This window comes from Globicephala melas, chromosome 2 (genome assembly GCF_963455315.2).
Source record: "Globicephala melas chromosome 2, mGloMel1.2, whole genome shotgun sequence".
Classification (NCBI taxonomy): Eukaryota; Metazoa; Chordata; class Mammalia; order Artiodactyla; family Delphinidae; genus Globicephala; species Globicephala melas.
The window spans coordinates 165,442,753-165,459,774 of record NC_083315.2 but is presented as its reverse complement, the minus strand read 5'-3'; the positions used below and the strand labels follow the sequence as shown (position 1 = coordinate 165,459,774).

At 39.8% G+C, this 17,022-nt stretch overlaps 1 protein-coding gene across 3 annotated transcripts in view; it reads left to right on the top strand.

Annotated features, from left to right (window-relative positions):
* The window catches only part of ATXN3 (ataxin 3), a 33,236-nt gene extending 24,314 nt beyond the window's left edge, over positions 1 to 8,922 (top strand). For all 3 annotated transcript variants that reach the window (XM_060295203.1, XM_030883536.2, XM_060295202.1), the window contains one exon: positions 4,402 to 8,922. In XM_060295203.1, coding sequence (XP_060151186.1) covers positions 4,402 to 4,496 — 95 coding nt within the window. In that variant the 3' untranslated portion in view covers positions 4,497 to 8,922. The remainder of the gene's footprint in view (positions 1 to 4,401) is intronic.
* The last annotated feature ends 8,100 nt before the right edge of the window (positions 8,923 to 17,022 follow it).

The following is a 17,022-nucleotide window of genomic DNA, read 5'->3' as shown; positions in this document are numbered from 1 at the left end:
GTTACCTGCATGCTCTGTTTGACACCCAGACTCCATGTGATTTTTGGCTTTATAGGCTTTTTTTTCTCCTCGCTTTCATTATATTGACACTCTTGAAGGAATTGGTAATGTACCAAACCTTCTTGGCTTAAGGAGTAGGCTAACTCCTTAGTGTGTATCCTTAAGTGCCCTTGAAGCACTTAAGCAATGTTTTGCTTTAAAATTGTAAACATCACTTGCAACTTCACAGTAATTCGTACATTCTCCAAAAGTTTCTCAGAGATAATGAATATTAGTAGGTGGAAAATAAGTTCATTTTACCACTGGGAAAACTGAAAACACCTGAGTGTAGTCCAGATTACAACAGAGAAATCTAGAGTTACTCCTCAGGCCTTGGTTTAATAATAGGTCTTAAACTTTGGCCAATTATTGGTAGTAGAAATCGAGTGAGAAGGAAACTGTACATGACAAAGAACTTTTAAGTAGAATATGTAAAGAACTCTCAAAACTAAAATAAGAAAACAATTCAAAAAGATGAGTGAAGGATTTGAACAGACACTTCACCAAATATATGGATGACAAATAGCACATGAAAACATGCTCAACATCACTAGTCATTAGGGAAATGCAAATTAAACCCACAATGAGACACCATTACACACCTACAAGAATGGCTTAATAAAAAATTAAATTAACAATACCAAATGCGGCAAGAATCAGAGCAACTGGGACTCATACATTGTTAGTAGGAACATAAAATGGTACAGCAATTTTGGAAAACGGTTTAGTATTTTCTTAAAAACTTAAATGTACACTTAACCATGTGATCCAGTAGTCGCACTCCTAGGTATATAACCAAGAGAAAAGAAAATTTAGGTTCACACAAAATCTTGTACATGAGTCCTTACAGCAGCTTTGTTCGTAATAGCCCCAAACTGGAAACTGCTTACATGTTGTCCTTCAGCTGGTACATGCCACAGAAACTGTGCTACATCCAAACAGTGGACTACTATTAGCAATAAAAAGGAATGAATGGGTACTTTTTCCTAATCATTCTGCTAAGTATAGCTAACAACCCCAGACATTTGTATAAAACAAATATAAGAAGAATCTGAAAGGTAGAAGACAGACGGGCTGAGAAGCTCAGGACTAGAGGAAGACATAGTGGTCAGTATTCTGGATTTTCTTTTTGCCCCAAGAAAAGCCTGCTCTATGGAGCGAAAAGGGAATACTTGGCAAGACAAAAACTTTTAGATAATAAACACTCTAGTCCAGCCAGCCTGGACTAGGTAAATAAACTGGTCCTACTGCCACCCTACCCCATTGACAAAGGCCAAGTAACGTAATGAGGCACATCTCCCGCCTCTCTGGGCCAGAGTGGTGTCAGAAAAAGCCAAGTGGAGAGCTGGGATTTTCTTTTCCTCCAGGAGACAATGATGCCCCCTTTCCCATGGTGTCAGTGGTCTTAGGGAGCCTGGACTTCCACCCAGCAATAAAGAGGCATCCTTCTGGCTTGTCGCCTGGGTGATGTCAGAAGAGGTGTAGTGGAGAGTCAGGCCATCACTGATTTGAGGCAGTAATGAGGAGACCACCCCCACAGTGCCAGTGAGAAGCAGTAACGAGGCATTCCAACCCCTCCCAATCAGGCAGGTATCAGTGGGAAGCCGGAACTCCCACGGATGTTCAACAGTAGTGGTCACACACACCCTCTCCCCATCCGGAAGCAGCAGGGCACCACCCCTTTTCTGCCACTGGTGCTCATGTCAGAGGAGGCCTGCTGAAAGAGGAGATTTAAATAAGATTCACGGGACTTGCCTGGTGGCGCAGTGGTTAAGAATCCGCCTGCCAATGCAGGGGACACGGGTTCAAGCCCTGGTCCGGGAAGATCCCACATGCCGCAGAGCAACTAAGCCTGTGCGCCACAACTACGGAGCCTGCGCTCTAGAGCCCGCGAGCCACAACTGCCGAGTCTGTGTGCCACAACTACTGAAGCCCATGCGCCTAGAGCCCATGCTCCGCCATAAGAGAAGCCACCACGATGAGAAGCCCATATGCACCACAACAAAGAGTAGCCCTCGCTCGCCACAACTAGAGAAAGCCTGCGTGCAGCAACGAAGACCCAACGCAGCCAAAAATAAATAAATAAATTTATTTATTTATTAAAAAAAATAAGATTCACATTCTTATAAGCTAATACCCCAAATATCCAGGATTCACTTAAAAATCACTTGTTATATCAAGAGCCTAGAAAATTTCAACTTGAATGAGAAAAGACAATCAGTAGACACCATCACCAAAATGACACTGATGTTAGAATTATCCGGCAAGGATTTTAAATTAGCAGCCATCATAAAATGCTCCAGTGAGCAGTAATGAACATGCTTGAAACAACTGAAAAAAATAGCCTTAGGAAAGAGATAGAAGATATAAAGAAGAACCAAATAGAAATTTTAGAACTGAAAAATAACAATAACTGAAATTTTGAAACTCAGTGGACAGACCCAACAGGTGGATGGAAGGACAGAGAAAAGAATCAGTGTGAACTCGACAGAACAGTAGATATTACCCATTCTGAGCAACAAAGAGAATTAGACTGGAAAAAATTAACAGAGCCTGAGACCTGTGGGGAAGATCTAACATTTGTGCCATGAGAGTTCCAGAAGGAGATGAGAAAGAGGGTAGAGCTGAAAGAGTATTTAAAGAAATAATAGCTGAAAATTCCCCAAATTTGGCAAAAGGTACCAACCTACAGATTCTAAAAGCTGAGTGAACCTCAAACAGAATAAACCCAAAGAAATCCATGCCAAAACACATCGTAGTCTAACTTCTGAAAACTGAAGACGAAAAAAAAAAATCTTAAAATCAGCTAGAAACAGCTTGCCTACAGCAATTTGCGTGACATCAGATTTCTCATCTGAAATCGTGGAGGTCAGAAGGAAGTGACAGACATTTTTCAAGTGCTGAAAGAAGAGAAGTCTCAACCCAGAATTCATGAAATTTTCTTCAGGAATGAAGGGGAAAATAATGGCTAAAGGAAGTTCTCTAAACAGAACTGTTAAAAAGTAATTTTGAAACATCAAGAAGGAACAAAGAACAGTAGAAAGAATAGAAATATGGGTAAGCACAACAGAATTTCCTTTTCAGTTTTCTAAATTACATTTGATAACTGAAGGAAGAATTGTAACATTGATTTGGTTTTTAGCGTAAAATATAGGAAGTACTTAAGGTAGTTATAAACAGGGGAAACTAAAGGGAGGTGAGACTTCTAACTTTCATTTGAACTGGTATAGCCACTCTGGAAAATAATTTGGTAATTTCTATAAAAACTGAACATACATTGACCATGCAACCAGCAGTTATATTCCCATTTAATACCAGAGAAATGAAAACTTCCATCCATGCAAAAACCTGTACGTGAATGTTCATGGCAGCTTTATTTGTCATGATCAAAAACTGGAAAAAAACAAATGTCCTACAGTAGGTGAATGGTTAAACACGCTGCGGTACCTCCATACCATGGATACCACTTGGGATTAAAAAGAAACCAACTGTGGACACATGCAACAGCTTGGATGCATCTCAAGGGCATTATGCTGAGTGCAAAAAAAAATCTCAAAAGATCTTATACTGTATGATTCTATGTGTGTAACATTCTAAAAACGACATTTATACAGATGGAAAGCAAATTAGTGGCTGCCTGCAGTTAGGGAAGGTGGGGGGGAAGAGAAGTGGGTGTGACTCAAAAGGGATGGCAGGAGGGAGATCTTGATGGTGCCGTACAGTTCTCTGTCTTGATTGCAGTGGCAGTGGTTACACGAATCTACATGTATGACGAAGTCCCAATATTCAGATTTAGGTTTGAGCTGTAGGTATGTAAGATTTAATTATTAGGTGAAATTTAGCCAGAGTGTACACAGGACCTCTCTGAACTATCTTTGCACCTTCCTGTGAGTAAATAATTATTTCGCAGAACAAACTTTTTTAAACTAATTCATCATCGATAGAAAGTTAAACTTTCTTCCCCTTAGCTGAATGCTTTTACGTGAAAGATGCCATACTGAAAGGCTACATACATAATGATGATTCCATTTGTGTTGACATGCAGGAAAAGGCAGAACTGTAGGGCAGAGAACTGATCAGTGGTTGCCTAGACGTAGGGCTTGGGGATTGATTACAAAGGGGCAGGGCGAGGGAATATTTTTGGTCAGTGGGACGGTTCTGTAGCTGGGTGATGATAATGGTTATACCACTCTACGTATTTGTCAAAACTTACAGAATTATAAAAGTGGATTTTATTGTATGTAAACTTTTAAAATCAACAAAGGAAACTATAGTAGTCAAACAGTTTCTAAGAGCTTACCTTTTGATGACTTTGGAAATTTTCTAGAAATTTCTAAGAAATATGTGTTTTATCCCCAACAGGTGATGCTATGAGTGAAGAAGACATGCTTCAGGCAGCTGTGACCATGTCTTTAGAAACTGTTAGAAGTAATTTCAAAACGGAAGGAAAAAAATAATACCTTTCACAAATCATTTAGATATTCAGTCTTTCCAATATTGTCCTGTGTGTTTACAGCATAGGGTCCATTTTGGTAATGTGTCAAAGAGAACAATTTTCAACAGAGGAAATAAGACTTAGGTGGTTTGCAAACAAAAAGTTGAGAGGGTGGAAAATACATCCGTTGTAGGACTAAATAACGATCCTCCAAACACTAGCCAAAGAGGCACTCAGCAATTAAAGAAATTTAAAATAGTTTTCTAACTGTTCTTTTTTCTTTTTTGAGTGTGCAATATCTAACATGTTTAAAATTAGGGCGTTTTTCTTGGCTCTTTTTGCAGACCAACTAATTATAACCAGCTATTGCCACAGAACTTTCCCCCCACATTTTATCTCCTTTTCCTCCCTTCTGCATAGGGAATTTGGCTGACTTTCATCATCTAAAAGTTGCTCTTATTTCTCTTTAACCAAATTAACCTTTTAGGACAGTGTCTCCTCTGTGTTGATAATAGTAACAGTTCCAGAAGGCTAAGCTGTTTACCCTCTGACTATGTATTGTGCACTTGGGTGTTTTCTCATGTTATTTTCTCTGATCACAGTTTCTCTGCTACGTGGTTTTCATTACTTTCTACAACTCTTTTGAAAGATGGTAATGTTTCTTGAGGTTTTGCTTTTTAAGCCCTCTAAGATGGGATCATTATTTCATGATTCTGGTGCATTCCTAAACTCTGAAATCAGCTCTGCACAAGTATTTGAGAATAAATGAGAATTTTGTTAATGTGTGAGCACATCCTTTCCCAAATGCTTTGTGAATGTCTTCTCAGTTATGTCAGAACTGTATAGGTTTGCTGTAACCCTCTTTCCTGCACCTTGTTATTTCCTTTTCTTTTCCAATTAAGAAAAATAGGAGAAGCATAGTGTGCAAGTTTCCTACTGTTATAAAACAACATCCAGTGCCCACCATGAATGTATGATAGATAAAATTTGGCCTTCAATTTTAGTAGGAGTTTCATTTTATTTTTCCTCTTGTGACTGGAGCTGTCCTGTTTACAATTGAGTCATGAAGTGCAGATGTCTGCTTCTGCTGTACATCTTTTAGTAGGTATAGTTTGCCAGAGATAATGATCTAGAACATGAAAATAACTTACCAACAAAACTACATTTAAATTTATACTGTGATTTAACACGTGCATCATGTTTAAATAGCTTAGAATTACAGAAGTCACAGTACTTACTGGGTCTGTAAATAAGAAAGTCTTTAGTTTTGATAAACATTCTTTAATTGGGATGCAGAGTTTCTTGCTGGGTCAATGCAAGAATGGGATGATTTCAGTGAAAATTAACCATGTCTCTCTGAAATGGGCCTTTTAAATTCTGTCATCTACTCCCCTTCATTCTCCATCCCCTTTTGAAGCCCCTTTGAATGATGAATTGTTCATAAGCTAAAATTTAAGAAGAAATTGCAGCAAACAACTTAGAAAATTAAAGTATGATATGTTGCCATATCCTGGTGTATGGCTACACACATTTTATCAGGGAAAAATTTTTGATGTAGGATTTATTGCTAACTGAAAAGAGATGAAAAACTGCCTTTTATTTATGATTATGAAATAGCTTTTTCTTGGATAGAGACAGATTTTTTTTTAGTCATTATTTTGTGCCAAGTAAGTTTTCTGAAGTTTCCCTTACATAAAATTAGATGGTTTTCTTTTAAAATCTAAAGTTTTCTTTTGACAATTGAAAATGTTTTAGAAGAATTACAAAACTTTAGAACTACAAGGGATGTTGGAGTTTGATACTACTCCCTACTACTCCCTATGATTTACAAACCAAAATATTTTAAGACTGGACATTTCTGTAGTTATCCCAAGGATGCCAGTCATATTTTCCATGGATATTCGGCCTGTATCTTTTCCCATTGAAAAATTATGTTAAACTTTTCATATATTTAAATTGATGAGCTACCTAATATAAAAATGAGAAAATGAATATACATTTAAGTTTTAACCTTAAGAGTTAGGGTTAGTTCTTACATTACACACCCTTGTTAAAGCACTTAAAGAAATGTGGCATGTTGACCTTCGTTTGTTAGGGATTTTTTTAAAGCAGGGCTGAGCACACACTGGATATATTTGAATGTGTTTATTTAGTTGTGAAATTGTTATATTTGGCAGGCAGATTCAGAATCACTAGTGAACTGCCATCTTGTGTGGATTGGCATATATTTAACTGAACATTTAGATTCCATTTCTTAATCAGTTGGCCAGTATGAAAAGATGCCAGTGCTCATAACCACAGTAAGAAAATTTGAAAGTTACACAAAGCTATAGTTCACACATCAGGAAGTGCTGTTTACTTTAAACCACCTGCAAGTCAGGAACAATGCAATTCACTGTCCTAAGAACTTTATTTATATAAAGATTTCCATTCTGTTTTACCAATTGGGAACACCTTAATGTTTAATATTTAAACTATTGGTATCATTTTTCTAATGTATAATTTGTATTACCGGGATAAAATACGTACCATGACAATGCTAGTATTATAAGTAAAGTTTAAACAATCTTTGGAAATAACACTTTCATACTTATAGATGTCATAGATTTAATAAGTAGTTATTTATGTTTTAAAAATTCAGAGAAGTTAACATCTGATCTAAACCATCAATGTACATTTTTATAGTAATTAACATACGAATATTTCAGTAATGTAAATTGTTTGAGGGGGCTTCCCTGGTGGCACAGTGGTTGAGAGTCCACCTGCCGATGCTGGGGACACGGGTTTGTGCCCCGGTCCGGGAAGATCCCACATGCCGCGGAGCGGCTAGGCCCCTGAGCCATGGCCACTGAGCCTGCGCGTCCAGAGCCTGTGCTCCGCAACGGGAGAGGCCGCAACAGTGAGAGGCCCACGTACCGCAAAAAAAAAAAAAAAAAAAAAAAATTGTTTGAAAAGGTTGCTGCAGGTAAACTGTATATCAGCTCTAAGATCTTGGCCAAATAGTTTACAATTTGCAGAATATTTAAGGAGGTGCTTTTTTTCTTTAAAACTTAATTTTTCTTAATTAAGACTTTATTCATGCCAAAGTTAACGAGGAAAAACTCAACTAGTTGAGGATCACTATAGGCAAAACTACCCATAGTCTACATTGTTTCATTTAATATTAAGTCAAATAAAGTAAATTTTATGCCAGTAAGAGCTTAAGTCACATTTTTAATGTCTGCATGTTTGATACTATTTTTAAATAGTATTAAGTTAGTGCCAAGATTTACTAAATGTCTTAAAATTCGCCCATTGGACCTGTGCAAATTCAAAAAAGATTGATTCTCAGTGCATAAGCAAAATATAATGATAATAATTGAAATAGCCTAGAATGAAAACTAAATCTTGATGTTTTAAATTCTTAAGAGGATTCAATTATTAATATTGATGACTTTCTATTAAAAACTTTATCTGCAATTGGAGAGGTCTATGGCCACTACTTTCAAAGTAAATTGTTTGTTGTAGCTGGGCCCTAACAAGCATGGAGATGTTACAGATGTGACCTTAATTAAGAAAAACCAGATTGATTAATCATTTCAGCAATATAAGTAATTTTTCATATTTTCAAAATAAAAACTTTGCTTCATTTCTGGTCCATTTATAACCGTCATCTTTTGCTAAAGAGATGAACCAACTTGTTTTTTAAAGTCTTATACATAAAATATTTTTGTTCCATTTTGCTCTCATGAATGAGAAGATTATTGACATGGTTGGTTAATTCTTGAATTTTTATCTTTTTGTTTTTTAATTTGAAGAAAACCTCTGCTATTTTAATTTTTTTGCAAAATGGTCTGGCATTTTAAGAATTAATGCTAGTAACCACTTCTAAATTTATAGCAACTGGCATGTTTAATTATAATAGTGTATCAATAAATATTTTAAGACTATGGATTCATAGACTAGGAATGGGAAGCATTAGTGAAATATATGTGGAAATGCCTGATTCATTTAGGAAGCACTTCACTTGGCTCCTTCACATTTCAAAGGTGAATGTTTTCAGGAATTTTTTTTAAAGAGGAAAACATACATTTGAATGTGATTATCTAATTTCTACAACACTGGACTACTAGGAATAACTTTTTAAAAATCACTGTTCTGTACAAATAAACTTTGAAATTCAGCTACCAAAAAACATCTGAAGTAAAAAGCATTCTTTTGGCCATGACACAAGTGCACTGTGGCAGTGCCATTTCTCAGGACCCAACTCTGCAGCCCTTCTGTGTGTGCTCCTCTGTCTGAGTTGTTTTGCCGTTAATACACACACAGGCCTTCCTGTCTGGTCCTTAGAAAAGCCGGGCTTCCAAAGCACTGTTGAACACTGAGGATACTGTTGTTAATGTGGATGTTCGATGAGTTGTATTTTAAATATCAAAGATTATTAAATAAAGATAATGTTTGATTTTTTACTTGTTTTTATTTGTTTATTGTTAATTTATAGCTTTGCATTCAACGTATGGTTGGAGCATCTACACCCTCAGAGCTTCTGAGAAATGCAGAGTTTCAGGCCACACTCCCACCTACTGGATCAGAACCTGCATTTTTAACAAGATCCCCAGGGGATTCACATGCAGAGTGAATTTGAGAAGCATTTTTTTATGGCTGTGGTGATGAATGAAGCAGGTCAGGGGAAGCCACTGATTCTCCATTCCAGCTACAGCAAGTGCTGCCGGAAGGCCCATTGTTACTGGATCCTCTGATCTTTTCTAAGAGAGGCTAAGAAGTCCATATTTTTATTTGAAATCTGATTTTAAAATGTTGGCTCAGTTGCTTTTTTAACCCTGAGAGCCAAGCAGAGCACATTAGTCACAGATTTAAGCGTGCCATTTTTCCTCATTTTATCTAACTCCGGACACCAGACTAACAATTGGAATCCACCTGGACTGATTGAGGGTTATAGAATCCTCAGCTTTTATAATGAGCGTTTTATATCCATTTTAGCTTTACTTAGGGTTGGGCACGAATTTTGAAACAAAAATTTCAAATTGATCACATGCATCTTTTTAGCATAACTTCATAGCTTAGTCCTCAGATGGACCAATCCATTGAATTTGGATGCCACCAAATGACTCTGATGTCGTCAACATCACCTGTGGGCCCTATGAAACGTACAAGTTGATTTGAATGCCCATTTTATGGTTAGCTAAGAACTTTTATAAAGGATAGGCAAACTTTGGGTTGTCCTTATCCTGAAGATTTGCGTGTTTCTGGATCCTTTCATCCATTTTGTGTCTGCATCGCTAATGCTCATCGTTTAATTTTATAGGTAATTCGGGTCCAGCTGACCTCTTACGCCTCTACTCTTGACATTTCCCCTTTTCACACTATGGTCCTAGCAGGCCTCCTTATAGGTCTTCAAAGAAGCCGAGTTCTTTCTCACCCCCAGGCACCCTAACACTCTCGTTTGCCCCTTTGCCTTTGCCCCTTGGGTATCCCTGTCCCTAAAGGTCATTGGCCTGCTATGAGGACTTTCTCTTTCAACTGGACTGCCACTCTTCTCTGGACCTTATTCTCTCAAGATTGTACCAGTTCTCCCTGGGTCAGGATCCCCAACCACCCTTTGTCTCATGGGCTACAAGAGAAAACCAATTCCTTATTCATTCACTCACTCAGCAAGACCTGTGTGCGTTCACCATGTGCCTGGCATGGTTCTGGGTTCTTGGAACAGAGCCATGATTAAGATACTCTGCTCTGCTGGTGCTTGCATTCTGATTGGCCATTAGGCAGAGGAAACATCTGAATTACTGAGCATGGCTTCATAACATGTTAAGAGCTATGCTTGTTCTGTGAGATAGGAAGACAAAATGATGATGTGATAGCATGTAACTGGGAGGGAGTGCTGCTTCAGACTGGTTTCAAGGAAGGTCTCTGCAGAGGTGCCTTTCAGACACCTGAAAAATGAGGAGGCGCTATACTGCCTGGGGAAACAGCAAAAAGCACAATGACTCTGGGGCAGACAGAGGTGGTTGCTTGTCTCTGAAGAACAGAGAGAGCTGGAGAGGCTAGCGGGTAATGAACAAAAGCTGGAACTGGGATGTAGGCAAAATCTTATGTACAGTTTTATAAAGATAAGTTTGAACTGTATTTATATTTTATTACACCAAACAATCTGATTCTAGAATATTCTCTCCTCTAGAATATCCTAAGCCTTTTTAAAAAAAAATCTTTTAAAAGGCCCATTAACTACATCTTCTACCAAAGAGCCTTCCATGCCAGTGTCCACCTTAAGCAACCCGAAAAACTGAATTTTTAACACTAAAGGTATATTGCTTAACCTCTCTCAGATCAGAATTTTAGGCAAGGCTCCCACTTTCCACTTGTGCATTTTGTTTTCCTTCCCGTTATATTTATGCAGTATTTTTCATCACTGTCAGAAACTACCGTTTTGAAAACTTAGCATTGTATTGATATTTTGCTTGTCAATCCACATCATCAATTGTAGTGATTAATATCTGAGTAGCTCCCTTTGGTCTTTCTCAGCCACTTCTAGTCCAGGACATCATCATGTCACATTTAAGCATGTACCATAACACCCTACCCGTTCACTTGGCCTTTGGCCTCTCTGTTTTTGAAACCAGCTTTCCCAAAGCTCTTTAGGCCTGTCACTCCCATTACCTTTAAGTGAACCTTCATTACTGTCAACATGTTATCGTATGAAATGATGATGTGTAAATATTGGGAAGGATGATGCCTAATTATTTGCTGATATGATTGTACACCTAGAGAACACAAGGAAATTAACTGAAAAGCTACTGGAACTAATGAGGGAGGTCAATAAGTCAACAAAAACCAATAGCTTGTTTGTATACCAGCAATAACCTGGTAGAAAATAAGACGCAAAAGTACCACGCTCAACAATGCCTAATCCTTGGAGCACCAGACGGGTCCTAAGTTCCAAGCAAAGGTGAGTGGAATGGCCTTGTCTCAGCCCCAAACCACACATTGTCACACAGGCCCTGAGAAGCTCTGCTGGTACCCAGAGTCCTGCTGAGTCTCTCAGAAAATCGTTCAGTGGGTTCTGGTATTCACCCCTCTAAAGTGGCTCAAACCCAGTGCCAGAGGCCAGGAAGGAGCTGATCCCACACCTTTCATGCCTTCTCCAAATAAGAGATGTTTTCTCCAAAGGCTGTGTGTCTCTTCTGTACAAGGGTAGCCCTGTCTCCAACACTGAAAACATTCTCAGACCCAAAGCAGATTTAGCTTTTTGGAACAATCATCTGAATCGTCTCCCAGGGACTTTTAGTTAAGTGCAGAGGATTACTGTGTGATTCTACTTATGAGGTCCTTAGAGCAGTCAAATCCATAGAGACAGGAAATAGAATGGTGGTTGCCAGGGGCTGGGTAGAGTAGGCGCTAAGGGGTTGTTATTTAATGGGTACAGAGTTGCAGTTTAGGGAGATGAAAAATGTTCTGGAGATGGATGGTGATGATTGCACAACAATGTGCATGTACTTAATGCCACTGAACTGTATAATTAAAAACAGTAAATTTTATGTATATTTTTTCACAATAAAAAATACATAGGATTGATCACTGTATTTACTCCCTTCCAAAATCCCACCTAAATGAAAGTAAAGGGACTTCCTTGGTGGTCCAGTGGTTAAGAATCCGCCTGCCAGTGCAGGGGAAACGGGTTCGATCCTTGCTCCAAGAAGATCCCACGTGCTGCGGAGCAACTAAGCCCGTGCACCACAACTACTGAGGCCATGTGCTGCAACTACTGAAGCCCACGTGCCTAGAGCCTGTACTCCGCAACAAGAGAAGCCACCGCAATGAGAAGCCTGCACACCACAATGAGGAGTAGCCCCTGCTCGCCACAACTAGAGAAAGCCCGCGCACAGCAATGAAGACCCAACACAGCCAAAAATAAATAAAATTTTAAAAAAAGGAACTACATAAATGAAAGTAAAGAAAAAAATATAAACTCATAAGTACAGAGAGACCAGCAGAAGAGATGAATTCATTAGATTAGATTTGACTGTCATAGAAAAATCTAATATAACAGTGACTTTACACGCTACAAATTTTTTTCTCTCTCATCTTCAGGAAATGTAGAGATTGCCAATCCAGGGCTGATAGGGCATCACACAGTGTCAGGAATCTGCTTTCTGTATTCTTGCTTTACATACATGGCTTCCATTGCTAATGTCAATTCATGGATCTAAGACAGCTGCTATGGTGCCCATGCTTACATCTGCATTCCAGCAATCAGAAAGCAAAAGGAGGGTGGGAAAAGGCCATGTGCCCTTTAAGGTCACCTCCTTAAAGTTGCACACACCACTTCCAGTTATATGACCCCCAAGGATAGGTGTGCATGAAAACGGTAAAGGGGTGACAGGCTCAGAAGGGGCACTGGCATCTTTTACTGTACCATTGTCCAGGTAAAAAGTGACAGTTCGGTCTTCCCTGGGGGTGCAGTGGTTGAGAGTCCGCCTGCCGATGCAGGGGACACAGGTTCATGCCCCGGTCCGGGAAGATCCCACATGCCGCGGAGCGTCTGGGTCTGTGAGCCGTGGCCGCTGAGCCTGCGCGTCCGGAGCCTGTGCTCCGCAACGGGAGAGGCCACAATAGTGAGAGGCCCGCGTACCGCAAAAAAAAAAAAAAAAAAAAAGTGACGGTTCAATTACTATGCCCAAAGGGGAGAACAGACTTTGGGGAACAATTAGCAGTCACTGCCAGTTGAGGCAACAGCAGAAGAGAAATGCGAACTTTTCTCTGGAAGACGGAGAAAGTTGATACAGGAATGAGCAGAACTGAGGAAGGTGCATACCAAGTATTAAAGAGAAGGACATCCAGCAGTACCCAGGACATGAAGCAACACCTATCATGGAAGGTGGGGGTGAGATGTGGACTGAAACCAGGCGGATTGATTAAAAATAATCCGAAAAACAGCTGTTTCCCTAGAGAGGGGCCATTCATCAATAAAAAGTATTTAAAATAATTTGCAGAACTAAAAGACATGGTTTTTGAAAGGGTTTGCTGAGTCCCCAACATAATTAATGAAACAACAAACCCACCCCAAGGCACATCATTATTAATTTCAGAGCATCACAGATAAAGGGAAGCGTCTACGAGGTTCCAGAAAGAAAAACAAGGCCCAGAGAATAGGTCAGGGGAGAGAGGAGCAGGGAAACAGAGGACTCCGGGTAGAAAGGACTGAGTCTAAGCAAATAATAGAATTCTTGATACTTTCTTGAAGAATTAGGAGCATGTTTTACAATTCTGTTGCTAAGTTTTAGAAGGATTAGTGATTCTGTAATAACATTGTGCAAATCTAAAAGATGGAATTTGTTAACTTCAGGAAGAACAGAAGTTTGAAAAATAAAGGAAATGTTATCTTAGCATACCATGTGGCTCAGCAATGAACAACACTTACGTAGTCATATAAAGTAAACTTTAATTAGTGATGTTACCAATAATTATGATATCACTCTATTGGGAGCTCAGAAGGAAGGGAAATAGAGGCATGTGGTAATACAAGACTGCTAAATCTTTTATGTTCTGTAAGAGAGAGAAGGTAATGTCTAAAATTAATGAGAAAATGGCAATTATAAGCATAATATTTAGAAATTCAGAGGGAAAGATCAGACTAATATTTTAAATTCTACTTTAAAAAATGTGTTTTTTTTCCTTCACATTTGCATAAATAAAACATTTGGATGGTTTCATCAGAACAAAGGAACTGTTCTCCCTAGAGAAGTATTGGTGATGCTGCCTCGAGAAATGGAAACCAGTTTGCAGTTGGTAGTACTTTTTGTTGTTGTTGCTGTTAGCTTTTTAAAAAAATCTTCTACCTGTTGAGGTTACAAAAATCCTAAGTTCAGAATTTCAGCTGGGCAGCCTGGATCCCACCACGGGGAGCCATGCAGGTTCATGGGCTCTGTCTGATGTGGTATGTTTGATATTGCTGGGCTGATTTTGCTACTCATTAAGTGATGATGAACACCCTTATTAGCTACAGGGGTTTTGGGTAGGAAAAAGAAGAGGTGTCTTCAGCCCAAACTTCATCAAACTTGTATGTCTTTCAACTTTTGATTATAAAAACTTTCAAATCTATGCAAAAGTAAAAGACCACTATAATGAACCCCTATGTACCCATCACCCAGCATCAACAATGATCAAGTCCTGACAATTCTTGTTTCACCTACCCTGTCCCCATTTTTCTGAAGCACAGCCCAAACATCATATCATGCTATTTATCAGAACCAAACTTTAAGTCTCTCAGACCATAGTCCATTGCACTATAAACAATTCCCCCTAAGGAGGACTTCAGGATGTAGCTTTTATGTTAATAACTTAATACATGATGTGAAGACATATATTTTGTTTGTTTTCTTCATTAACTGCAGTATCTTTATGGCATAACATGAGTTTATGGAAATGGCACTCCAGAGAACTTACACCTGTAGGAAATAAGAGCTTGATTTACACTAAACTTTTCACTGTCATCCAGGAACCCAATTAGGTCCTAAGTTCACGTGGCTCCTTTTCTCAAAGCAATCCCTCAACCTCCTCTAAGTTCCTATACTGGCTTACCAGGTCCTATGTGATCTGCCCTCTCCTATTCTTACTCCTTGGTCCTCACTGCTTACCACCATTCCCCAGCCCACTCTCCTCCAGCCATCCTTGCTTTTTGCTAATCCTCTAACCTGGCAAGGATTCTCCTACCTCAGGACCTTTGCATCAGCTGTTTCTTTTGCCTGGACTGCTCTTTTCCAGATACCCACATGTCTCACTATCTTATTTCCTTCAAGTCTCTGTTCGAATATCACCTTACCAGTGAGGCCTTGCCTGACCACCATCTACAATATTACAAGTGCCATTTCTCCCCACATCCCTTCCATATCATTCTTACCCTGTTTTATATTTTCCCCATAGCAGCCATCACCACCTGTCTTATATTTATTACATTTAATTTCTCATCTGTTCCTTCCCAGTAGAACGCAAGCTCCACGAGATCAGGGACTTTGTGTGTGCTTTTTCTCCTGCTGTATCCCTGGTGCTCAGAATAATGGGAGACACATTAATAACTTGCAGGTCACCTTTATGTCACAATTTTAAAACTTTACACTTAATAGAACTCACCACGTACCAGGCACTGTTCCAAGCACTTAAAAATTACCTTACTTAATCCTCCAAACAACCCTGCCCAGTAGATACTATTATTATCATTCCCCATTTTACAAATGAGAAACTGGTACAGAGAGGTTAAGTAACCTACCCAAGGTCATACAACTAATAAATGAAAGATCCAGGCAGTCAGGCCCCAGAGTCTGCACATCTAACCCCTGGGCAATGATTCCTTTCAAAAAACTACATGGAAAACATTTAAAAAAAACTTCCAGAACGAGATGCAAATTTTATTTGAAAAGCATTCAGATTTCTGGGAGGGCTACTATTCCTATGTGCCATCAGAGTTCAAATACTGGAGGCATTCCCAATGTTCCACTCACAAATGAAATGAAATGAAATCTGTGGCGGCCCCTGCTGTGAATAAAATCGAAGAGAAAGATGCTGGTATATTTGGTGCTATGCTTAAAAGACCTGCAGACCTATCCTGCTCTTTTCAAAGTAAAAATTGTGGCAGTCTCTCTGGCCAGGTAGTGTGTGTCCACATACCACTGCAGCAAATGCCTGTAAGTCACGTGACTTATTTTCCTTTAGGGAGGAAACCAAGCAATTCAGGACACAGGTGTGTGCACCAACTTGTGTAACTGACGGCCGTGGGAGGGGTGGGGCCTTGCAGGGCTAGTGCCACCAATACCTTAGGAGAGTTCACATTAGAAGAGCTTTCCTTCTGTATTAAGTTGGCATACTGTCCTCTAAAAAGTTATTTTTAAAAGAGATTGTCTGTTTTTTCAACTTCATGGGTTAGGTCGGCTTCATGAATAAAGCTCTTCGTATATTAAAGAAGGCAGGGTATCAACTGTGAGCTGGAAAGCCAGCAGAGAACATTTCCATTATGAAGATAATCTATGTAAGTATGTTTGCTGCCTGGACACTTGAATTTGCAACCCATCCCTTCTGTGTATCCTTAGTTAATACCGTAGTGCCGGGCACAGAGCTGCCCTGGACAGGGTGTAGAATAATCGTTACTGTATACGTGTGATAAGTTATGTAAAGTCCACTTCCTGTCCGGTGGAGGGTCTCCGCCCAGTCTCCTCGCACCGCTGCCTTCGCGAGTGTAGTCAGAATTAAAGCACTCAGGTTTCACCAACAGAGTAGGAGTCCACGGGGTTCCCTTCCCAGGCCACGCCGGCTTTGGGGGGCACCCACCGAGGGTCGGCTCTACCTGAAATCCAGCCGCGGTCGGCCGAAAGCGCAGCGTCGCAGCAGGTTCCGGTCGCTCTTCCACCTGCTGCCAAAGCGGGCAGGCTACGTGGAAGACAACCTTGTCCCGGGCTGGAGGCAGCGGCCACCGCGGCCGCATTTGGTCCTCCGAGATCCCATGTTCCCTTGCGCCAAGGAGACGTCCGGCGGCTCCGCAGGGCCTTTCTACGCCATCGCGG